Source organism: Amphibalanus amphitrite, unplaced genomic scaffold (assembly GCF_019059575.1).
Source record: "Amphibalanus amphitrite isolate SeventyFive unplaced genomic scaffold, NRLGWU_Aamphi_draft 000159F_arrow, whole genome shotgun sequence".
Classification (NCBI taxonomy): Eukaryota; Metazoa; Arthropoda; class Thecostraca; order Balanomorpha; family Balanidae; genus Amphibalanus; species Amphibalanus amphitrite.
Window position 1 is genome coordinate 403482 of NW_024881654.1, and position 24130 is coordinate 427611.

Consider the following 24130-nt stretch of genomic DNA (forward strand, 5'->3'; position numbering starts at 1 on the left):
GTGAGGTCACTTCAAGTGACCTGGTGACCTGACCTTGAATGACCTTGGTCTGAAATTTTCACAACATGTGTAGAATTGATGTATGATAAGGTGTACCAAAAACGGCGGCGCTCCGCGCCGCCGTTTTTGAGATTTTCGCGAAAAACCACAAGGGGGGGTGTTCAAACACCCCCCCCCCCAGCAGGGCGCGGGTTAATATTATGTCTGCGGCGCGAGTTATTGGCGAAAAACAGGAGGGGTGGGCGAAATCCGCCCCCCCCCCTTCCACTGCGCGTGTTAACCCGCGACCTGGTGGGGGGGGGGGCTATTTTTTGCCCCCCCCCCCCTCCAGACTTTTCGAGATATCTCCAGAACCGCTGCGCCGATCGTCACCAAACTTTCAGTACCCTCCCGGACATCAATTTTACACATTGTGACCAAAAATTTTTCCAAAGGCTATGATAGGTTGGCCGGAAATGACGTCAGAGTGACGTCATGTTCTGCCGTTTTCGACCCAAAAAAAGGGTTTCGCGGGAAGAGCTGTCAGGCCTATAGCTTTGCAAATACAGAAAAATGATAAAGACATAAAAGTTGTAGAATCAACAGGGCTACAAAACTGCTATCTCGGATTTTTGAAATTTTTGGATTTTGACCCCCAAAAATCAAAAAATAATTTGTTTTGGGATATAATAATCGAAAAATCCAAAAAGTTTTTTTGAATTTCGCAAAAACCGGAATATATGTGATAGTCCTTACCGCCTTCCATCCACATACCAAATTTGAGATTGATACCTCTTTTTTTGGCGAAGTTATAGCGAAAAAACTGTTCAAAATTGATGACGTCAAATTTTCAAACTCAATTTTTTGCAATTCTAGACCCCGTAGCTCAAAACAAAGACCACCATTAGACTCCCCGTGACGAGCTGCATCGAATCAATACCCATTTTATGCAAAACTATCAAATTTAAAATTTGACCTTTTTTGGCCTGACCTTGACCTGACCTTGACCTGAACTTCACCAGAAAGTGACCTAAGCCGTACCTGATAGTCTTGTAACCAGCACCATTGAGTTGGAAATGAAAAATTGGTCATAAAACATGCATCACACAACCTTTGTAAAGTTGGGCTCATGTGACCTGACCTGTGACCCTTGGTGACCTGACCTGTGACCTGACCTGGTATTGTCAGTGACCTCTAATAGCAACATATCTACTAGGCAACTGACGCCCTATCGCTGATTCTCGACAAAATGCGTTTTCCTCGGTGTTATAGCGCATTCCCTAGAAGACCCGTGAACGGTAAAACATTTCATCTTTGACCTGACCTGTGACGTCATCGGTGACCCCGAGGTCAATAAAATTTGATTTCCCTGGACAAATTTGACAGGCCTTTCGAACGCCGTTTGAATTGTGCGGATCCGTCCAGTAGTTTCGGAGATACGAGGGGGGGGGGCAAAAAATAGCCCCCCCCCCCCCACCACCACCAGGTCGCGTTATAAACAGACCCCACCAGGGCGCGGGTTAATACCTAAACTTGCTGTTTATGGCCATTAATCTTTCCTTGGTTTGTGTGAAGAATTTGTACAGCTAGAATCCCATAGACCATGGACACCAGTTACCAGCTCTCCGCAGAATAATTCTCCGCCGGTCCGATGTTTCTGCCGGTGCGACGGACGCGCGCGCCGGCCGCTCGGCCCGACGTCGTCTCTGTTTATCTCGGCCTGTCTCCGTCCGGACTGCCTTCCGCCCCCTCCCGTCCGCCCCCCCCCTGATAGCGTCCTCGCTCGGCGCTGGAGCTCGCACACGACCTCGACAAACTCTCCTGCGTGTGACGCCGCTGGTCCGCAGCGGACCCCGATCGGCGCAGCAGGCGCGCCCTGTTTGTCGCCGAACAAAGTTGTCGCCGTCGTGGACCGGCGGCGGCTGATTCGCCGCCGCCGAGGCTAACTTCGGCGGGCGGCGATTGATAATCAGGGTACAGATTGCCGCTAGACTGTGCTGGTGCGTGCAGCGACCCACAGCGGCCGGCTCTCTAGTTTGCCGCTGCGTGTGCCGTGGCTCTGCAGCCTGCCGCTTGACGTTGCTGCGCGCCGCTCGGCGCCGGCGGCGTTGTTTTCGCCGCCGGTTCCGGACGGCGGGATCAGCGCGGCCGCTGTGCGTCGCCCCCGGCTCTGTTCGGCAGCAATTTGTATTCATGAGCGCCACTAGGTGACCCGGGTTAACGCTTCATTCATCCCGGTCGGGAAATGAATGTTTTTGTCGTTTGAACTGGCGGCGCGACCGGCGTGGGTCGCTGATAAGGCAAAGCCCGGCTGGCGCGCACCCGAATTGAGAGCAGTGGTGGTCGAACGCGTCTGAGGCTGACTCGACTTTGACTGATTTCAGGTGTAGACCAGTCCATTTACCTAAAGACTTTGGGGACGTTTGACATATTTTTAGATTGATCACAATTGTTCTCTTGGCAGGGTGTGCGTGTTCTTCGTAGTTTTAGCATTGTCCGGGTTGTTCAGAAGATATTTATTACATTTCAGGACTAGATTGTTTCGCTCTCAGATTGCCTTTCTTTCTGTGTAATTTTCTGATAACCTCGACGACACGAAACGGGCTATTTCCGATAGGGCTAACTTTGATTTGCGATGTCATTCTTTCTGCCGTTGATTGTCTTTCATTGAGGAGCCCGCTACCAAGTTTGCCGCTGTCTTGACTGGGGATCGCCGCTCGAGACTCGATTTAACGTTTTCCGACGCCAGAAGACTGAGTCTTTCGCCAAAGACTTTAATTGCTTTTATTGGAAAAGTTTGCCATTTAAGGTTACACATAGTCGATCATCGCGTCTGGCCCGGTACAGGTGACCCGATCAGTGGCTCCGGAGGACCGCCGCGCCAGCTCGGACGGTCGGGGCACGCTGGCCGGCACCGCGCTCTTGTTTGTACCGCCGCCAGGAGCGAGCTTCGGCACCACAGGTCGGCGAGCGGCGGGTCACGGCGCAGCCGCCTCCCGTCGCGGCGCACACACCTCCCACAGACGCGTCACATCTCTGTACTCGGCGCTACGTCCAGCCGCTCGCGCCACGGCGACACTCTGAAGTCCGCGCTGCCCGGGCCCGGTGAAAGTCCTCGTCTCCGCTCAGCGCGGTCCGTTTGGCACTGGCGGCACTGCCGGTCGCCGGCGGCTGATACAGTCGCAGTGTCCGCGCCCCGCGCCACGTCAGTCTCGTGTGCGCCACGTCCGTCTCTCGTGCGCCACTCTGTCGATATCGCCGCCCTACCAGCGGCTGGCGTCCGGACTGGGGGTGCTCCAGGCGTCCGGCACAGCGCCGGGGCACGCGTCGACGCCGCTGTGTGGCAGCAGCGAGCCGGGCCGCGGCCGGGTGGGCTCTGGGAACTCTGTCTCGCCGTGCTGCGCCAGGTAGTAGAGCGCGTTGGTGAGGCCGTGGTGCGTGTCGCCGGAGCCGCCGTCGGCGCCGCCGCTCTCCTCCGGAGTGATGTTCACCTGGCGGAGAGGAGGCGTTAGTGGTGGTTCTCGTAGCCAGAGTAGACTGCAAGGGGTGCAGAGTGGAGGATAGCACTGAGCAGATTCGAGCACCCTTACAGCTACACTGTAAAAAAAAAGATTAGCACCCTTTGGGTCATAAGTCAGAGTTCAATTTTCAGTACCCTGTTGGTGCTTAATGTATGCCCCAAATGGTGCTTACTAAAGAGCCCTAGATGCTAGCATTAGCACCATTTTGGTGCTTAACTTACACCCCAAAGAGTGCTTCGTTCAGAGCCATAGGTGCTAGCATTTACACCGTTTCGGTGTTTTGGTGCTAAATTCACGCACCCAGAGTGCTTCATTAAGAGCTCGGGTGCTAACATTGGCACCGAAGCACCCTAGCATGCGTCTAGCACCCAAAAATGTGCCGAGTTCAATTTTCAGCTCCTAGTGGGTGCTAGCTGTGGTATGGTGCTAGCGTAGCACGTATTTAGCAGATAGATGCTTATGTTAGCACCATAACGTGTTTCCACCGCTAAGTTTATAACAGCGCCAAACGACAATCAGCCGGTCCCGTAGCTCAGTTGGTAGAGCGTTGGGCTCCGCGTGGTGGGAGCTCGCGTTCCCGGTTATAACAGTCTGGGCTCGAAGCGCTACGAGTGCTTAACATTTGTGTGCCTCCTGACAGGTATGGTTGCGGTTGGTGGCAGACCGTAGCCAGGCGAAGTCAGTGAGGGGACCGGCCGTGCGTGGCTATATGCGCACGATAAACTTGGGATTCTAAATTCTGCCATAGAACTGGAATTGCGTGATGGAATTGCGCGTAGAAGGTAGGGTCACTGCAACAAGCTTCGCTTAGCGGTGACTCTGTCCTGAATCCTTCCTATCAAAAGGTTCCGACTAAATTTATAAAAAAATGAAAATATTAAATATAATCGTTTGGAAAACAATGACATTTGCCGTCGATATTCTGCGGATAGTTTACGTGTTATATTTGTATCGATAAGAAATTGCCGTCGATATTCTGCGTTCTACTTCTAACTACGCCTCGATAAGAAATCTAGACCTGGCTGGTATCCATTCTGGATCCATCTTAGTCCCTTGTGTGGCCAGTTCGGAATGGCCACCGTTGCTCAGAGCGGCATTCCAGGAACACAGAGCCATTCATCAGCGCGATAATTGCCCTGTCATGGTGATTCAGAGAGATCGCCGCGGGTTGCAGCTCGGCCGTTTCCGGGTCCTTATCCCGTTCACAGACCGATGCCGGGCCGTGTCAGCGCCGATAGACTCTGCCCGGTCGGCGCCGATACCATCGGAGCGCCACGGACCGCCAGGCTGGCTACTCCCAGCTTCGTGGACCATGGTCAAGGAGGTCTTTCATGTCCACGGACAGCCGTGAACATGACATAACATATTGTCAAAGGCCCGGTGAAAGTGTCACGTGTGTTTCGGCAAGGTGTTTCGAGATCGCACTGCCAGAGCCAGATTTGTTCCCCGTCGGTGATTCGTTCGCTTTCACGCCGGCCTCGGCGGAGGATCTTCTCGTCCGGCCGGCACCCTGTTCCCTCCCCTCTCCCTCCTCCCCACCACCTCGTGCTGGGCGGGGCGGGCAATCGAAGTTGGCAGCTGTCCCGCCGCTCCAGCCGCCTGTTATGAGGAAAACGCTCTCTCTTTCTCCGCGCGGAGGCGGCTCGGCGCGGAGAGCGCTGAGGAGCATCTCGCCCGGGGACTGGGGGCCACTGAATATAGATTGGCTGGTGTTCTGTCGGTCCGGATGGGCCAGTGCCGAGCGGCGTTATTGTTTTCTCTATGGTGATGCGGCTGATGGTAAGCCGTCGGGAACGGCGACAGCTGTGTCAATTTGGCCGCCGTGTTTGTTTTAGTGGCCGCGACTCGACAAGGATAACAGACGAGAAATCGTGATGTTTTCATACAGCGTGATGGAATTCCGTGAGACGGAATGTCAATGGAAACATGTTTTAGCCATTTTTAAGATGGAAAGATCGGTCAATGGTGCAGCAAATGTGCTGTCCTTTCTTTTTCATGCATGCTGGTAATGTCATATTGGATTATAATTACTCTAGAATCTCGTTATTCAGCTACACTTTCCAATGCCATTATGCCTAACAGAACATAAAATTAATCTGCTCTCAGAATTACTCAGGAATAACAGCAAAGGCGGCTTTTTCATTAGATGCCTTTTACGGCCGTTGCCGCCACGCTAGTCGCTACCTCTGCCGTTGCACTCACCTCATCTTTTTGTTGCGAATACGAGATGGAGGAGTCCTTCCTCCGCCGGCTGAAGGGGTAGACGGCGCCCTTGCGGTAGCGCCACAGGCAGACGGCGCCGGCCAGCAGCGCCAGGATGACGCCCACGGCGGCGGCCATCGAGCCCACCAGGGCCGTCATCGTGCCGCGCGCCCCCGACGGCACGAAGTTGACCCGGCCCGGCTGCGCCACCGGCGGCTCCGGCTCGGGGTCAGTGTGGGTGGGCACCACAGACTGCCGGCCGGTGAGCGGCGGCAGCGCCGGAGGGGTCGGCCGGCGGGTGCTGGACGGTCTCCAGCGGACGGTGGTGGTTGGTAGAGGAGCTGGACGTGTAGGTTCTGTGGGTGGAGGTGTGGTGGGAGACTGGGTAGGAGAAGGTGGCGGTGATGTGACCCGTGATGTAGACGTGGATGGTCTAGCTGTGGTGGTGCGGGTTGTTGTGGGGGATGTGGTGGAGACAGTTGTGGTTGTCGTGGATGTAGTGGTTGTGGTGGTTGATGTTGTGGTTGTGACGGGGCGTGCGGTAGTGGTGGAAGTCGATGTAGTTGCAGCTGAGGTGGTTGTGGTGGTCAGGGACGGATTTGTCCGCTCTGGCTGGCTCTCAGCCGGCGATGCGGTTGCTTGGGTTGTAGGTGGCGGCATGTCCTCCCCACTCCCGCTGGACTCCCCGTCTTGTGCCGCCGGCTCCGCTGTATCTGCACTGTCGGGGTCCTCCTCGTCCCCGGGCTGTGGATCGAAGTCGCTGTCCTGCAGCAGCGCCACTGACTTCAGTAGCAGCCTCTGCGGCCTCCGACAGCGGGCCGAGAACGGACTGTAGAACTGCACCGACCCTTCGGCCATCCAGTCCTTTAGCCACATGATGTCGGGGTCGGAGCAGTCCCAGCGGCTGCCGCCCAGCTTCAGCAGCTGCAGCCGCGGCAGCAGGCGCGGCAGGTCGGCCCGCAGCCGCTGCAGCTCGTTGTGCATGATGTTAAGCTGCTGAACGGAGCGGATGCCGTGCAGCAGTTGGCCCGAACCGAGCACGCGCTCCACCAGCCGCGGGCTGTCGAGCAGCTCCAGCCGGTCCAGCCGCTCCAGCGCGTTGAACAAAGAGTCGGGCAGCGACACGTTGCCGGCGATGCGCGACATACGCAGCGAGGTGACGGCGAGGAACGGCGCGAACGCTCCCGGTTCGATCACCGTCAGCGGGTTCTGCGACAGGTCCAGCGACTCGAGCGCGATCAGACCGGAGAAACTTCGCGCCGATAGTCGGGTGATTCGGTTCGCCTGCAGGTCCAGGTTCTGAAGGCTGCCCAGGCCGCAGAAGGCACAGTCCTCTACCAGCGCGATCTTGTTGCGCTGCAGGAACAGCTGCTCTAACTTGACCAGACCCTGGAATTCGTCAGCTCTCAGAGCAGTGATCTGGTTCTCCTCCAGGTAAAGCGCCTTGAGGCTGGACGGCAAACTGGTCGGCACCCGCTGAAGCTTGTTTCCGTTCATCCAGAGCCGCATCAGGTACTCGTGCCGGCCGAGCGCGTCCTCCTCCAGCTCTGTGACGCCGGAGTCGTCCAGCACCAGCAGGCCTAGGTACGGGTAACTGTCGAAGTCGCCACGTCGCAGTGCCGTGAAGTTGTTCTTGGCTAGCCGGAGGTCTCGCACGTACTGGGTCAGTGACTGCGGGATCCGCGTCAGACCTACCGCCGACACGTCGATGTACTGCAGTCGGGAGCCGAAGAACTCCAGGCGACTGAGGTTGGACAGCGGGTTGTTGCTGAGGATCAGGTGCGCTAAGCTCGTCAGGCCCTGGAACGCTGCCACGTCGATTTCGGCGATGGTGTTTGAGTCGACGTTTAGGTACTGCAGCTTTTCCAGACCGTCGAGCGTGTGTGGTCCCAGACGCGTCAGGTTGTTGCTCCTCAGCGTCAACTGCTCCAGCGAGGTCATGCTCGCGAAGGCGCCCTCGCACTCACGGAGCTCGTTGGACGAGAGGTCCAGGTTGCGCGCCGCCGTCAGCCCGGCGAACGTGCCCGGCGACACGGTGGCGATCTCATTCTGACTGAGGTCGAGCTTCCGCAGCGCGGCCAGTGCCTGGAACGTGCCCTCCTCGACGACGCCGATCTTGTTCTGCGGCGCCTTCAGCTCGGTAAGGTTGGCGAAGTCGGCCAGCTGCGCGGCGCCCAGCGTCGGGATGACGTAGTTGCGCAGCTCCAGCCGGGTGACGCCGTCCGGGATGCCGTCCGGAAAGCGCCAGATGGTGTCGCCCACGCAGTTGACGTTGAGCTGGGCGTCGCAGTAGCAGGAGCTGGGGCAGCTGCGCTGCGCGCCGGCCGGCGCCGCCGCCAGCGCCGCCAGCAGCACCGCCAGCTGGGCGGCCGCTCGCAGCATGGCGTCGGGCGCGTCAGGCGGCGCCGGGCGCGCGGCTCGCTCTGCTGGCCGCCGGCGCCGCGCCGCCGGGGCCACCCATCTATCGGGCTGCCGACCTCCGCCGGCCGGCGCTCGGCTGCGCTCCGACCGCCTCCCGACCGTCCTGCAAAGCACGAACAGGAAGCGCGATTAGTGGGGTGATTGTTTTCGCCTCTGCGGCCGAACGCCTGCAAAAAGCGCCCTCCGAGGCCGAGCTGGCTCGGTGCACGGGCGACAGGCCGCAGCTGCGACCGCTGCTGCTATCACTGCATACGGCCACTCCGCTGCCAGTCTCAAGAGCAGTGACGAATATTGTGGGTAAAGTCCACATGATTTTGCTGCCTAGCTCGGCCACTACCGGAACAAGTAAAAAGGAGATGATCAAGGGCGTCCAAGTGATATCACCAAACATTCAAGGCCATGTTTTGCTGCGCGGCGTGCTTAGTTTATTATGTCTACGGAAGGTGAACTGTTCGTAATGAGGATTTGCTGAACTTCAACACACTGGAAAGAATAAACGTTCTTGTTTTTCACTTAGCTCATCAATAAGTTGTCAATATTTTATGATCCGCCGAAATCATATGTCGCGTCTGGAATTCATTTTGTTTTATTTATTATTGTTATCAAAGCCCATTCATCCACCAATATGTCGACGTTGACTGCTTAGATTGTCTTTTTTCACATGGTAACCCCGGCTCCCGACCAGCACCAGTTAGCAATTAGCATAATACTGAAGATTCTTGGTGACTGCCTATGCAATAACGTTAAGACTATGTGCCGCTCCACTGATTCCCTTAGCTCTGTGACGTGGTCTCTGAGCAGCTGACTGCGGCTCGCCGGCTCCCTTTTTACCTCCTCTTTGGTGCTTATTCTAACAGTCCGAGTCAGGTCACGTGTCCTGGACACTCGTTGGTGCGAGCCACTCATCTGATTGGACGCGGGAGGGAACGGACGCATTTGCATAGCGGGCGGGCGGCCCACTGGATGATCTGTGTGTCTTTATTAGCGTTTTACAGCCGCAAACTGGGCTGGAAGTTATACGATTGTGGTGCGGCAACTTAACCGTTCAGAGTCGCCGCCTATTGTCAGACAGGATTGGCTGCTTTTCTGATGCTTATAGAGCCTTTGCTGATAAAGTACAGGCTACTCTTCCTTTTTGTAGTGCTACAGCTAAATCAGTGTGAAATCCCAGTTTGTGAATGCTGGTCTATTGGGTGAATGCTTATGTCATATTGGCTGACATAATTTTGTGCTATATTTATGCCTCAAAGATTCACCAATTTTGCTAGTCGGTTCTACGTTGTTATGTTATATCGTTAAGTGCTGCCTGAGCATCCGAGCTACATCCTCAGGCCTTTATGCCGGAAAGCCTTGGCCTCTGTTGCGGAGCCCCACATGTCTGCTGTGCCGGTTTGTTCTGCATCTCGGCCACCGTAAATGTCAGTTAGGCGCAGCTCAGCGGGCGGCTCTGACGGACGGCCGCGCCGCTCCCCGGTGGGCGCCGCGCCACTCCGCTCCACGGTTGTACCGACACGGTCGCTAGTCCGTCGGTCTGTCTGTGTGCCGCCGGCTGGCGGTCGGCCCAGCCCACCGCGCACGTCGCCTGCCAATACATATAACCGGCGCATGCCGCGTCGGCCGCTGTAAAACGTGACAGCAAATCGGGCCGAGCGCCGCCGACAGACGGGCGGACCGTGCTGGGGCGATCTCCTGTCGGGGGGAGCAGTGTGAGTCCAGTGAGGCAGGCGCCGCAGCCGGGCGGTATCTCAGGACGTCCACCCTCTGTGCGGTGAGGGTGCGATGGCCTCCCCCAGGAGAACGATTGCTGATCTCAGCCGGCCGTCCCTCCGGATCCTCCGGCTCGGGGAGCGTATCCGGCTCCGGATACGGGGCCACCCCTTCCCGGCGGAGCTCCACTGCCGGCCGGCGGTGCCGCTATCGCAGCCGCCAGAGGTGACGGCGCTATTTTTCGGCCGTCCCGGGAGAGGGCGGCCACTCGCGGGAGCCGCTGATTTATTTGCGGCGGTCGGCGCAGAATAAAAGTGGCCACTAATGGGGCGCCTGTCAGCCGGCCACCGTCCGCGGACTGGGGAGGCCGGGGCCTCCCGCCCCGCCCCGCCCCGCCCCGCCCCCGCCCCCACAGCCCGGTCCCGCTGCCGAATGGCTGTTGTTGAATCGGAACGAAAACGGCACGATAGCGGAATGATGGCTCCGATGGGAATTCGACGAGCCGTTGGCGAGCGGCGCCGGTGCTATGTTCCAGTTACCGACGGCGATACGACAGCGGCGGAAAATAGTCGCAGGATTTGGCGTTCATGGTGCGAAAACAGGAGCGGATGTTGGTTCGAAATTTATCCTGAACACCAGTGTTCTCTGAAATAGGAATATCGCTGGCTATGCTCCGTGTTTTCGAAGCGTAAAACCTTTAATGCGAAGTGGCCTCAGTCAGCGCGCCTGCTGCATGCTGACTGGGCGGGAATTGTTCCATGGACTGTTTCTCAGACCGGAACTGAGCAAGTGGCGATCGGTCGTGGGGGAAATGGCCCGCTGCTGGTCAGGGCGGCGGCGGCGGGGGCGCAGCTGCGGCTGTGGTAATGAGCCGTGGTACGCGTCAGTCCGGCCCAGGCCGCAGCAGGGGCCGGGCCGCGGGGACCGGCCGGCGGCAGGCCGGACACGAGCTGTTGTTCTTCGGACCCGGCCGAGCTATCAGCCGTCGGTGTGAGGCCTCTGGGCCGCTGTAGTACTACTGAGACACTCCTCCTCCAGACGGTCCAGTGGACTGGATGCTCTAGTGAGATGCTCCCCAGGACTGATTCGATGTTGGGTGCCGACTGCCGAACTCAAAATCCTCACCCAATGAAAACCGCATCATTTCTGTCAGGCCGTTTCTTGTCTCGCCGGCTCCTTTTAGTGCAGGCGTGGGTGTGGGCGATTGTGAGAGTATTTAGAGCGCCGTCATAAATAAATATTCCATCGAACATTTGAGTGGACTGCATTAGCCGCTGGCTTTGCTGGCGGTCGTTCGGGCCGTATGGCCGCTGGTTCGGCTGTTGAGGGGCGGCGCTCCCTGTTTCGGTTGACGACCCTGAGCAGCCGGTCCGAGAAGCTGGCAATCTGCGGGGCTTGTCACGGCCGGGGACACCCAATAAAGCGGCGCCGCTCGGCCGGGACCTTTGAACAGACGCCACGTCACGCGACTCGGATGTCCCTGTTCGACAGGCGGTCCTCTGAAGGCGGGGAGGCCCGGCGCTGCCCCCACTCCCCTTTGACGCAATGTGTGACGTCGGTGGCATCTCAAATGGTTTGTATTGTATGGATTCGCAAGTAGATCTCGTGTTATTGGACAAGCTTGAATTACATTTATGTATCGGCGTCTGCCTGCCACAAAGAAAATCAATGGCTTTCACTCTCTGACCCTGTGGTAAGATTTTAGCTCAGGCTCCGCGAGAAATGTCTCATGCTGGGATAGTTGTTGTGACATCTTATACTGTCTTATTTACCGCATTGTATACTTTATGCCTTTCCGGCTCATTCTTTCTACCAGATGTGTCCCACCGGTGATCGCTTCGCGTCTTTCCCAGTATCTGGGCTCCAGGTGAACTCAGACAACCTAATTGCGCTGCCGTCAGTGCCGTGGATCCGCATACACTATTCATGATTCAGTCCGTATGCCGGCTATGACGTCATAATGATCTCTCGCGGGGTTTGCCAGAAGGATCGCCTCTGAATCGACGGGTACTTCACCGGCGCTTGGTCGGCAGTTCGAACCACTCGCCTCGAGAGACCGCCTCGTCCTTGGTAACATCGAATAAAAACCGCTGAGACATCGTCCACCGCTGCCAAACAACCAGCTCTGTGCTAAAATACTGAACACTCAACTATAACAATACTGCAATTCCATCTGGAAGCATACAAGCCTGAGCCGAATTGGAACTGAAGCGCAGGACGAGCGGCTGTACGAGCGGACTCCTCGGGCGGGGGCGGTGGAGTCCGGGCGGGGGTGGGGGCGGTGGGCTGCCGCCCTCGTCCGTCTCCCTGCTGCCGAGGCGGTGACGGCGGCGGTGCGCGCCTCGCCTGTGCCACTCCGATTAACCCGCTCTCCGTCACCGGAGGGGGCCGGGGCTGCGAGAGAGAGGAACGAATGAGGTGTATGGGAGGTGAGCGGCTGCGATTTTCGTGCTGTGAGCTCGGGAAATGGATTTGCTCGCTTAGGTGAGCATTTGATCCTCAAAGTCTTGCAACGATGAAAGTGATGTAAAGGTCTTGCTGAAGAAGCTGACAAACGTGATTGGCAGATTTAATTCTTCTGCTGGTACACCGAATGGTAGGAGTTGAAATGAATGCTCCCGTTTACGAACCAACTCTGATTGCTGCGGTTCGGAGACAACATAGCCAGTAGCGTTATTGTGTGATTGGGCGATATTAACATCGCTGGCTGTCTCCCGGGCCAACTTTGAGCATAGTTTCAGTAAAATAAGCCGACGATATCCTGTCCTCAGTGGGCCGACCGATGGCCGCCGAAGGTCGGGTCGGTCGGTCGCCGCTGCGGGACGATGTTTATCATAATCTGCGGATTGGTCGGATGTGTCCATGTCAGTGGCCGGTCCATTGGAGCCGGGAGCGATGGCCGATCGGTGCTGGGATTGTGCCCGCCGGCCGCCGCCGGTCGTACGTTGCCGGGGGCGCGGCCGTCCCGGAGCGGTCGCTCACGGTCCGGCCGGCCGGCCCGGCCGCCGGGAGGGCGCTCTGATGACCGACAGCGGCCGTTCTACCGGAGCCAATTCCACGCTTAGTTGACCGGCGCGATGATGCAGCGAAATATGGCCACCATTTCGCGGCTCACCGCCGACGATATTTCAATAAGATGGACCCGATATCGACCGGGCTTTGGTTTGCGCGCGGTCGCCGCCGGCGGAGCGGGGGGGGGGGGCAGACTGCTGTTGTGGTGGTGTGCATCCCCGGTCTGTACCTGGGGTTTGCATCTCTACGACCATGTGTGCCCTCGGGGCACGGTCCGGCGGCGGCTCCCGGCCGGACCGTGCGGGGCCGCGTCAGTCTCTACTGGGTCCGCGCCACGCTCGCTCGCTGTGAACAATACACCTGCACCGGTTCAGAGGCGTCTTCACATGGCGCAGCCTGCAGGATCGTGAACGTGCGATTACCAGTGCAAGTGTGACAGGGCGACGTGCATAATTATTGTGCATTTTCGACCCAGCAATGGGGGACTCTGACGCCGACAGCGTAGCGGATGCGTCTCGGGAGCCGGATGCGTTTCGGGAGCCGGCCGCTTCCGTCGCGGTTCGGGCTGCCGCGCCGCGGCAGCGGGCCGGCCGCGGTCGTGCGTCCCGCAGCGCGCCGGCCCCGTGGGCGGGCCGAGTACGAGCACCGGACAGCCTGAACCTCTCCACGGACCGGGGTGAGTCTTTCCTGGTGTGGAGAGAAAGCTGGGAGGACTACGTGCTCCTGACCGGCTTGATAGACGCTGAACCTGACATTCAGCTGGCTGCCCTGAAAAATGTCATGACCCCGGAGAGTCGCCGCGTCCTGAGGAACCTGGAGCTGACCGAGGTCCAGCGTGCCGATCCCGAGGTTGTACTGGACGCGCTGGAGCGTTTCGCAGTGGGCCAAGTAAACTAGGTTATCGAAAGGAAGAGGTTTAACGAAAGGTTTCAGGCTGAAGGGGAGGTCTTTGATGATTTTCTAACCTCCCTGCGTGAATTGTCTCGTGCTTGCAAATTTTGTAACGCGTGTAATGATTCGCTAATCAGGGATAGGATTGTGATGGGTCTGAGATCAGCGGAGACCGTCAAACGTCTCTGCGCCGTCCAAAACCTCTCGCTGTCGCATGCCATCGCTGTTTGCAGGGCTGACGAGGCGGCCGCCAGAGACGCCGTGGAGCTGCGGGCAGGCGGACTCGCCCGGGCCGCCGCCCACCGAGTGGACGCCGCCGAGCGCCACCGAGCGCCGCCGAGCGCTGGACCGAGGCGGCGCGACGGCGGCTGGTGCGCTGCGTGCGGCCGGCGACGTCACCGGATGGGAGACGCGTGTCCGGCCCGGGGTCAGCGCTGTCGCAGCTGCCGTCAGCTGGACCACTTCGCGGCAGTTTGCCCCGACGCATCCGGCGACTACGATGACCGCCGACCGACCACGTCGTACGAGCGCCGCCGGCTGGCCCCGTCTCGGCCGCGGAGCTCGCCACCTGGGCGGAGCTACAGGCCCGACCCGTACCGCTCGTCGTCGAGATCGCCGTCCCCGTCGCTGGACACGCGGCGATCGCAACGGCGCCAGCCGTGGCGCGGCACCCGGGTCCGCTTCCAGTCGTCGGAGGGCAGCAGTGACCGGAGCCCGGACGGTGCGGCGCGGCGACCGGCCGCGTCGGCCATCATCGCGGTCGCTTCGGTGCAGAGCGCCCCCCGCGTGCGCCTGGATGTCACGGCGCAGCGCCGCGCCTCGGTACTCGCGCTGCCTGACACCGGGGCTGACATCTGCGTCGGAGAACTCGACTTCCTGAAGGAGATGGACGAGTACCCGGAGAACTTGCTCCCCCCGGAGCAGCATCCTCGGACAGCCAACGGCGAGACGGTCAAGTCGCTGGGAGTCCTGCCGGTCTCGCTGAATCTCGGCCGCGTCTCGGTGCAGGAGTCGGTGCACATCCTGGAGGGCGTCAGCGGCCTGCTGCTCTCCTGGAAGGCCGGGAAGGGACTTCACATCATTCCAGCCGGTTATCCGCAGCAGATAACCGCCGATCTACCGGAACCCGCCTCTGGCTCTCGCACCAGGGACGCACCAGACCGCCCTCGGCCGGGGCCAGCGCGGCATCGGCACCGGTCTCGCGCCGCGCTGCCCGACGGTGGCACGTCATCGGACTGCGTGGCGGCGGTGTCGCGCGACGGCGCTGCTGGAGAGGCGACCGCGGCGACACCTGTCGAGCGGCCTGACAGCAGCCTTCCGACCGGTGCACCTGCATCTGAAGACGGGTCAGCAGAGCCGCCTGTGGACCAGGGAGGCTCCTTCCCGGACATCACGTCCGAGTTCCCCACCGTGTTCGACGGCCACATCAGAGTCATGCCGGGGGAGCAGTTCAAGATTCACCTCAGGGAGGAAGCCGTGCCGTTCCGCGTGTCGAGCCCACGACGAGTGCCCCTCTCACTCCGCACGCCGCTGAAGGACGAGTTGCAAAAGCTGGTGTCCGAGGGCATCATCGTGCCCGTCACGGAGCCGACTGAGTGGTGTGCACCGATCGTCGTTGAACCGAAGAAGGAGGGAGGAATCAGGCTGTGCGTGGACCTGTCTCGCCTGAACAAGTTCGTCCGCACCGAGCAGTACCAGGCACCCACCCCGCTGGAGGAAGTTGCCTCTATAGCGAGCTCGGAGGCGAAGTGGTTCACCGTCTTCGACGCGGCAAAGGGCTACCACCAGTGCCCTCTTCATCAGGACAGCGTGCTGAAGACGACGTTCATCACGCCGTTCGGCCGGTACGCGTTTTTACGCGCGCCGTACGGGGTCAGCTCGATATCTGACCACTACAACAGGCGCATGGACGAGGCGTTCTCCGGCCTCACCGGCTACAAGAAGATCGATGATGACGTCGTGGTCTACAGTCGGACCAGGGAGGACCACATCCGTGACGTCCGTCGCTTCATGGAGCGCTGCGAGGAGAGAGGTATCTCCCTGAACCGGCGGAAGCTGCAGCTGGCCCAACAGAAGGTGAAATTCGCCGGCTTCATCATATCGGCGGACGGCTACGAGCCCGACCCTCAGCTGACGTCGGCCATCTCGTCGTTCCCGACACCGAAGAACATCTCTGAGCTCCGAAGTTTCTTCGGCCTCGCCAACCAGGTCGCCCCATTCGTCGACGAGCTCTCGGAGCTCCTCCTGCCTCTCAGGCCGCTGCTCAGCACCCGAAACGAGTTCGTCTGGGACGAGCAGCAAGAACAGGCGTTCATATCAGCCAAGAAAGCGCTGACATCAGTTCCGAACCTGGCCTACTTCGACCCCAGACGACCAACCTCGCTCTCGACCGACGCCAGCCGCCTCAAGGGATTCGGCTTCCTCCTACGGCAGCAGCAGGAGGACGGCAGCTGGCGGGTTATCCAGGCGGGATCGCGATTCCTGTCTTCAGCGGAGTCCCGATACGCCACCATCGAGTTGGAAGCCACTGCCGTGGTATGGGCCATGAAGAAATGTCACATCTTTCTCTCCGGACTGACGAGCTTCACGATATTCCTCGACCACAAGCCGCTCGTCCCCATCATCAACGGCAAGACTCTCGACGAGATCGAGAACCCGAGACTACAGAGACTGAAGTTGAAGATGGCATACTACGGACCATTCGTAGCCAGCTGGGTGCCAGGATCCCAGCACAAGGCGGCAGACGCTCTCTCCAGGAGCCCCACCCAACCAGCAGCTGCTGATGACGAATGTGGGAAAGACGACGACGCACCTGCCCTCCAGAGCGTCTTGGTAGCTGAGCTTCGAGCGTGCGACACCGACATCATGCTGGACCGGGTGGAGTGTGCGACGTCAGAGGACCCCGAGCTCCAGATGCTCCGAGACATCATCTCCACCGGCTTTCCGGCATCCAGAGCGGAGCTTGCGGAACCCCTCCGGAAGTACTGGCCGGTGCACGACCGACTGTCAGTGGAGGGCGGCATCATCTTATGCGGCATGCGCATCCTGGTGCCGCTATCCCTCCGTAGATCGACCTTAGCGTCTCTCCATGCAAGTCACCTCGGGAAGGAGAAGACCAAGGAGCGAGCTCGGCGGGTGGTCTACTGGCCGGGAATGGACGCCGCCATCGACGACGTCACCAGAGGATGCAGTAGGTGTCAGCAAGAGCTGCCATCCCAGCCGAGGGAGACCATGCTGCATCATGAGCCTGCCGCCAGGCCGTTCCAGGTCCTGGACATGGACTTCGCAGACCACGCAGGAGGCAAGTACCTCGTCGTCGTTGACGGCTACTCTGGGTGGAAGTTCATCGAATGTACGGGCACCCGGTCTGACACCAAAAACGTAATCAAAGTAATGCTTAAGATTTTCAGTGAGGTCGGTGTGCCAGAACTTGTCAGAACCGACGGGGCCCTCTGCTTCACGTCTCTTCAGTTCAGCACGTTCTTGAGCAACTGGGGCGTTCTGCATCGCACATCATCCCCACACTACCCCCGATCTAACGGGTTGGCCGAGTCTGCTGTTAAATCTGCAAAAAAGCTTCTCAGGCGATGCTGGGACGACGGCAGAGGACGGCTCAACGAAGAGGAGTGGACGCGGGGCCTGCTTCAGCAGCGGAACACGCCGGGCGTCAGCGGGAAGTCGCCCGCCGAGATCGTCTACGGCCGGCCACTGAGGGACGACCTGCCCACGCACCCGTCGCACTTCAAACCATCGGCGCGCTCGCAGCGGGCGAGTGGAGGCGGAGCCCAGCAGCGGAGGGGGACGCCACCGCACCAGACTGTGGACTGCGACGATCGCCGCGAGTCACGCCGCTGCGCCGCCAAACGGTGGTACGACCAGCATGCCCACGACCTGCCCGAGTTCCCCGTCGGGACTCGCGTCCGTGTGCAGGACGTCAGGACAAAACGATGGGACAGGTGCGGCGTGGTGACGTCGGTCGGCCCCCACCGACGCTACAGTGTACGCTTCGACGATGGAGGGGAGGTGGATCGGAACAGATGCCACCTGCGCAGGCGGCACGCTCTGTGCCCGGTGCCCGGAGTGGAGCCTCCCGGGAGAGCCGGCCCGCGTGTCGTCACACAACCGGACACTGGTCGGATGAGTCGTGACCATGCATCTGCGAGCGAATCGCGCGCCTCCACGCGGCCGGATCGCGCGCCGCGCACTGAGCCGCCGACTGTCCGCCGATCCACCCGTGTGCGGAAGCCAGTGCGTCGACTCATAGAGGAGATGTGATGGTGTACTACGTTTCTTGTTATTTTCGCTATTGTGTTATGATTCCGTTCTTTTCGTTATACCTCGAGCGCGCTGGGGGCTTAAGGGGGGAGATGTGGTGGTGTGCATCCCCGGTCTGTACCTGGGGTTTGCATCTCTACGACCATGTGTGCCCTCGGGGCACGGTCCGGCGGCGGCTCCCGGCCGGACCGTGCGGGGCCGCGTCAGTCTCTACTGGGTCCGCGCCACGCTCGCTCGCTGTGAACAATACACCTGCACCGGTTCAGAGGCGTCTTCACAGCTGTTAACCCCTGAGCTTCAGTCTTTTCACAGCCAGTACAACGTTCGCAGTAGGGCCGCGCCGAAGTGCGGTTTTCATGAACGTGATTGATCACCAGTTCCATTGATTTCGACCCCTTTAGTGGTTCCATGGCGTTTGCTATTCGTTTTGCTATGTTTTGAATGCTATTTACCGGTTAAGCTCTTCTCATTTGAGTTTGTTGTCAACCGCAAGCTGGACAATGACAATTCTTTATTTGTGCGGGATTCTTGCTTCATCTCCTTTTTTCTGCTCCCCTCCGGCATTGTGTAAAATTCCGTTAATGATCCCCCGGCCGGCACTCGCAGAACCTTGTGAATGGGTCGACGAGTTTTACTCGGCGTCGTTAACCTGCCGCCAGCACTGCCTCCCGACCCCACCCCCACTCACACCGGTCCCGACCTCTCCGGCCCGCGGCCGGGTTAATCAAACTCTCGGCAAGTTTTCCATACAGCGATGACCAAATTAGCGCGGGATAGCGAGCTCCTCTCTCCTTCATCTCTTCACGTGTCTCTCCTCTCTCCGTCTCTCTCCTTCCCTGTATCCCTAGCCATCTATCTCTTCCTCTTCCCCCGTTCGTCCACCTCGACTTGCGTGATTTTCCACGCCGTGGTTATCCAGCTCCCCGTTGTCCAAAGATCCTTACTCTGGGACCTCTGTTTAACTCTGTCCTTCCCCTGTCCACCAAATGCGCTGATGAGACGTGTCTCTCCGTGTTCGCTGCGAAATTGTGTTCGCAATGCATATGAATCGCTAATTTACGTCGTTGCTTGTTCCACAGGTCACAACAGCATAATTATACGATATTGGAATCTGCTTTGCTATACCAATTCCATTCGTTAACTTAATTAATGCGATGATAACAGGCAAATTGGTCGACTGTCCAATTAGCCCCACTGTTTGCATGCTATTTTAGCATAATTTACATAATTGCTTGTGCACGTAGTGATTTGCGAATAGCCTCTCTATTTCCAACGTCAATGCCTGCATCTGGTTTTGCCGGTGCTGATAATGAGTTTTGGTTTGTTTGCCTATATTAATAGGAAAAATGACCTTTTAGGATATTGAAGTCTGTTACTGCAGAATAATTTTGTTCGGCAGCGGCGAACAGTGTTGAATCCAGCGCTGAATATGAGCGCTGAATGCATCAAATCATTGGCCATTTATGGATTGGGCTGACTGAGATGAAACGATCGTGTTGGGACCGTTTGGCCGCAGACCAACCAGAACGCTGCCTGGGTGGGTGCGACGGACGTCGGCAATTCGACACCCGTCTATCTCCCGAGAGCTGCCCTGAGTGGGTGCGATCAGACCCCGACCATTTGACACCTGTTCGTCTCCCGAGAGCTGCTCGGGGTGGGTTCCCCGGCCGCGCCTGTCTTCCTTGAAGGTACCGGGCGGCCTGGGGATGGGATATGGGATGTGCAGTTAACTCATTGCTCGTGTGGAAACTCCATAGTTGCCTTGTGCTACCGTATTTGCCAATGCCATCGTTTTTGGCGAATCCTTTGCCCAATATCTTCTCCTTTTCCTCCCTGTGATGTCCCGAGTCAGCGTTGTGCCGGTGCCGCCGATGTCCAGTTGACACTGATGTTTGGCGTCGGACCCACCGTGGCGGGTGACATCGACCCGCCCCCGGGGGACGCGCCGCCCCCGCCCCCTCCCCCGCCCGCGCCTCCGCCGCCGCCGCCGCGGACATTAGCCTAATCCGTTTGGAGGCCAGATGCGCACCGGGCCGCGTCCCCGCTCCCTGGTCGATCCGACTGTTACACCTCCGCTGCACCTCCGATACACCTTTGCTACATCCATCTTTACTACATCTCTAGAACTGGTCGATGCCCGATGGGATTTTCAACTAGGAACAGCGCCGAAGGTCTCCACTGGCTTTTCATATATTTGCTGTTGGCAGTATGTTTGCTATCTTAGATCTCTTTTCCAAAGTATCGATCCGACATAAGTCGACGCCGGGATTTCCCCGGGCTTCTTCGCCAAAAATATTGCAACCATTCCCGGCTTCCGACTACGTAGATGACGAGTCCGCAACACGTACCCTCTAAATTTAGACGTGCCTCGGCTTTGAAAACTTCACCTGCTAACGCTCCCGGTTCCGGCGCTCTGACGGGCCGAGTCGTAAACGGGAGTGGTGCCATCAGCGGACGGTGAACGTCGGCCCGGCGTGTAGGGCTCTCAGCGTGCATCGTTCCGGCTTTGATTCATGGCGGCGCTGGGTGCCATCCGCTCGGGCCACGAGCTGGCAGCCCGTTTTCCAGTCGGGTGCCGGCTAGATGTTCGGACCTGACTTGACATCGGCGCGATTCCGGACCGTCTTGGACCGTGTCGGCCGTAGTAGGACGTCGCTGGGACTGTGTGTATGGGTTCCGAGTCGTGTCGAGACTGTCAGAGCCGTGCCGTGGACCGCTCCGAGCCGTGGTGAGACGTTCCGGCCTCGCTGGGCCGTGCCGCTCGTGTCGGGTGCGCTGTCGGCCCCGTGTCCGCGTCGCCGGCCCATTGAGACGTCGGTGGGGCCATTTGGCGTCCGAGGACGACCTTGCTCGTGAGATAAGGTCCCCGGCCGACTCGGAGTGCGGCGTCAACCAATGAGCCGAGCCCCGAGTGGGGTCGCGACTGGAGATGAAGTCGCGCTGATGTGATCTCGCCAATGGAGCTGCGGTCCCCGGGACGGTCGTTTGGAAGTGACGGCTGACAACGTCAGAGAGACGGGGTCGATATTTATATCGGGTGTTTTGGGGGATTACTTTCGAGCTCAATGTCGGACAGGTATCCTGTTTGTTATGTTAAAACGGTTGCTTCTGCTCTGCCAATGACATAGTTATAATGATTGTATAATTTTGCCAGACATCATGCGGTAGGCATCTTGACAACTTTGTGTTTAATTCATCAGTAGTTGTTTTAGGAATGTTTGATTTTTTACGGTGCGCGCTACGTGAATGATAATTATTATTGCATTAAAATTATGTACATTGAATTCATTATGCAGTTAAGCTGTACTAAGAGCCCTGCACTTTCTTTCAAATCCGCTAATGGTGTTTTCGATAGGTAAACGATGCATCGTAGTTTCGTTTCATTACGCATTCATAGTTTCATTACACTGGTGCTCATCATTTACTTTCTCTTCTTTTGACCGTTGAATTGTTTTGAAGCACGTCGATTCCCTGGATCCCGCCCTAATCAGGTTGGATCGCATCGGATCGGGCCGGGACGGGTCGCCGGGCGTCTGACACCTCTCAACCCGGACGTTCGGTCGGTCGCGCTCGGCTGCGACCATTAGTCGGAGCCTCCATCGGTCTTCCGGGCGTGCCTTCGTTGGGCGCCGGCGGCTCGCTTTTTACACCGGCCGGCCGTCGGCGACGATTTCTCACTCGGGCGAAAAACGCGCCGACACTGGGCGACCTTTAATTTGCCACCGGGTGGCGAGTTCTTGGCGCCCCGAGGTACCGAGAAACCGTGTGTCCGGGTACGAGATAAAGGAGTGGCTTTGAACGGAGACGCGGCGGCGGAGCAGTTCATTCGGTCCGCGCCGAGCCTGTGCGCACTGTGATACCGCTCGGGGCGCGCTCACGTGGGCGGAACTAACCGGACCGTTTGAGTTGAACCTGTTCGAGCCGCGCCGGCCCGCTTCCGCTCGGCTGGGGCGGCCAGCGGCCAAAGTGGCCATTAGCTGTGAGTTGGGCGGCGAGGAGACCAATCTGGCGCACGGGCCGGCTGCTGACCCCGCAGTACCGGCGCCGGACCGCCCCGGCAGAGCCGCCGACCAGGCGGGCTGCGGGTCGGCCGGCGGAGGTGCGGGCAGAGTGGGTTCGTAGGAGAGTGAGAAGGTCGAGCGGGCACAGCGTGCTGCCCTTTCGGTGGAAGAATGGTGAAACGTGATTGGATTTCATGGGGTGTGAAAATGTGACAGTTGCATGTACGTAGTATCCACTGCCTGTCCGCGTTGTAACACGCTTACTTTAAATAACAGACGCTTTTCTTTCGATTGCGATAACAATTCGGTGAAGTAATTATTCTAGTACTGCAGTTTCCTTGGTAAACGGATGTCCGGAACTCGACCCTGATGGGATGTTTGCTAAATGGAGCTTGTTCCGCGAAAGCCCCACTTTCGAGCTGCACGCAGTGCCCTATAGCCCACACCAACTGGTCAGCCCGTTTCAGTTTACCGTGACGGAGTAGGATCCCGGCGGCTGTTTCCACACGGTCGGTGAGCCGCACCACTCCGTAGCACGTACTACACCCAGCGTTTACGTCTATTGTACTAGCTCGCTGCTCCGCGGGTCGACCGGCGTCGTCTCGGCCGGAATAAATCATGATTCCCAGTGGGCCGATCAGTCCTCATTAAACATTAACGCCCGGCACCGGCGGGGAGCGTGGAACGGCGTCTAAGCGGGTCGCGGGGCCTGGCTACCACCGGCCCCTCGGGGTCTCTGGTGTAATTCGGGCGGCGACTCGACTATGAAGCTCGTTAGAAACAGCTTCGCCCTTTTCCCTGATGAGCTAGGACAAAACGGTGTTGGATGACAAGCGAGCTGTGAGACAACCTGTTTAGGTTTTTATTTGCGCGTTTCGGCTGTGTGCTTTGGTAGTCTATCTAATGAGCGAAGTATTAGCCTGTGCCTTGTAAATAGTAAAGCTGGACTGGGAAACGAGGCAAAGCCGAATGGGATAACAACAAATTAGCCAAGCCATTAGCATGCCAAAATGAGCTCCTTGGAAGCACATAACAGTGAAGCTCCTAAGCCTTTTATCTCAGACATCATTACAATCATCCTTGCTAACATAAAAAAGCTTGGCTATGGCTGAAATAACGGCTGCTCCCGTTATTTGTAACAAGATGAAGCTAACTCACACGGTGGTTTGCTAACTTAAAGTCGTGTTAAGGACACATATTTAGGTTAGCTACAAAGCAGTTAAGACAGCAAGGTACTCACCTGGTATGTTTATTTTCTGACAGCAGTTTCAGTTGTTTTGGCTTCTTATACACGCGTTATTTCTTCTATCAGTATTCTGTCTGTCGCCTGCTCGTTGTGACGGAAGTCCGGACAGCAGCTTCTCAAAGTCCCTGACTTTCACCTCGCGACGGCACCCACTGTGACCGGACCCCCGCCGCGTCGGCACCGTCACAGCCGCGCCGGGACCGTCGATCGGCACCTCCGTCCGTCGTGACCGACGAGCGTCGACTGCGGCGCGGTCCGACGGCGGTCGAGACGTCGGCGGCGACGGCTGCGTGCGTGAGGCGTCACTGCCGACAGACGGCGGGGGACGCTCGTCTGTGGAGACAGAGAACTTGTCACCCGGGACTGTAGAGGACAAGGAACGTGCGCCACACTTCCAGTTTACCGTCTGGTTTGTTGTGGTGCCTCTTTATTCCATCGCGTTTCGGACATGAACCGGGTAAGAGCGGCGCGGTGCGCGCGGTCCGTCCTTAGTGGGTAGACTGCGCCGTTTAACCTGCGTGCGCTGCGGTACAGTCTACCAAGCCAGGTACTCGTCCAGTCTGCCGTGCTGTGGCTTTGACGAGCCGCGCCGGCGAGAAAGCCAAGCGCTGAACGGACCAACAACTGTGGGAAACGTCTGCTGCGTTCTTTTCTCCCCTCTCCTGGCTCCTGCTGCCCCTGTCACCTCTCCGTCCCCGCTGATCAGCAGGCAGGGCACGCGCAGCTCGTCTGCGGCTGGCCATGGGTCGTGGCTCCGCGCCGCCTCTCGCCGGCCTCTGCCGTCGCGAGTGCCGCTCCTAATGGTCTGTTGATTCACAATGAAGCCACGCTGTCAGCAGCCGGCGGCCGCGGGCTAATATGGGCGGCTCGTCCGG

At 58.5% G+C, this 24130-nt stretch overlaps 2 protein-coding genes across 2 annotated transcripts; one reads left to right on the top strand and one right to left on the bottom strand.

The window, feature by feature from the left end:
- Nucleotides 1-2739: 2739 nt before the first annotated feature.
- Nucleotides 2740-23383, bottom strand: LOC122383259 (leucine-rich repeat-containing protein 4C-like). Its single transcript, XM_043369510.1, has 3 exons — nt 23250-23383; nt 5703-8226; nt 2740-3470 (listed from the first exon to the last, which is right to left on the bottom strand). The coding sequence occupies exons 2-3, from the start codon at nt 8082-8084 to the stop codon at nt 3243-3245; spliced, it is 2610 nt and encodes an 869-aa protein (XP_043225445.1). The 5' UTR covers nt 8085-8226; nt 23250-23383; the 3' UTR covers nt 2740-3242.
- Nucleotides 13884-18281, top strand: LOC122383281. The gene is made up of 2 exons (XM_043369558.1): nt 13884-17034; nt 17318-18281. The coding sequence occupies exons 1-2, from the start codon at nt 13884-13886 to the stop codon at nt 17443-17445; spliced, it is 3279 nt and encodes a 1092-aa protein (XP_043225493.1). The 3' UTR covers nt 17446-18281.
- Nucleotides 23384-24130: the final 747 nt, after the last annotated feature.

What these genes read in the sequence shown, in the direction of transcription:
- LOC122383259 (XM_043369510.1), bottom strand. Translation starts at nt 8,084, where the DNA reads ATGCTGCGAGCGGCCGCCCAGCTGGCGGTGCTGCTGGCGGCGCTGGCG. An exon ending in ATTCGCAACAAAAAGATGAG is followed by an intron (nt 3,471 to 5,702) that starts GTGAGTGCAACG and finishes CCTCTCCGCCAG; the next exon opens with GTGAACATCACTCCGGAGGA.
- LOC122383281 (XM_043369558.1), top strand. Translation starts at nt 13,884, where the DNA reads ATGGGTCTGAGATCAGCGGAGACCGTCAAACGTCTCTGCGCCGTCCAA. An exon ending in CTTCGCAGACCACGCAGGAG is followed by an intron (nt 17,035 to 17,317) that starts GCAAGTACCTCG and finishes AAAGCTTCTCAG; the next exon opens with GCGATGCTGGGACGACGGCA.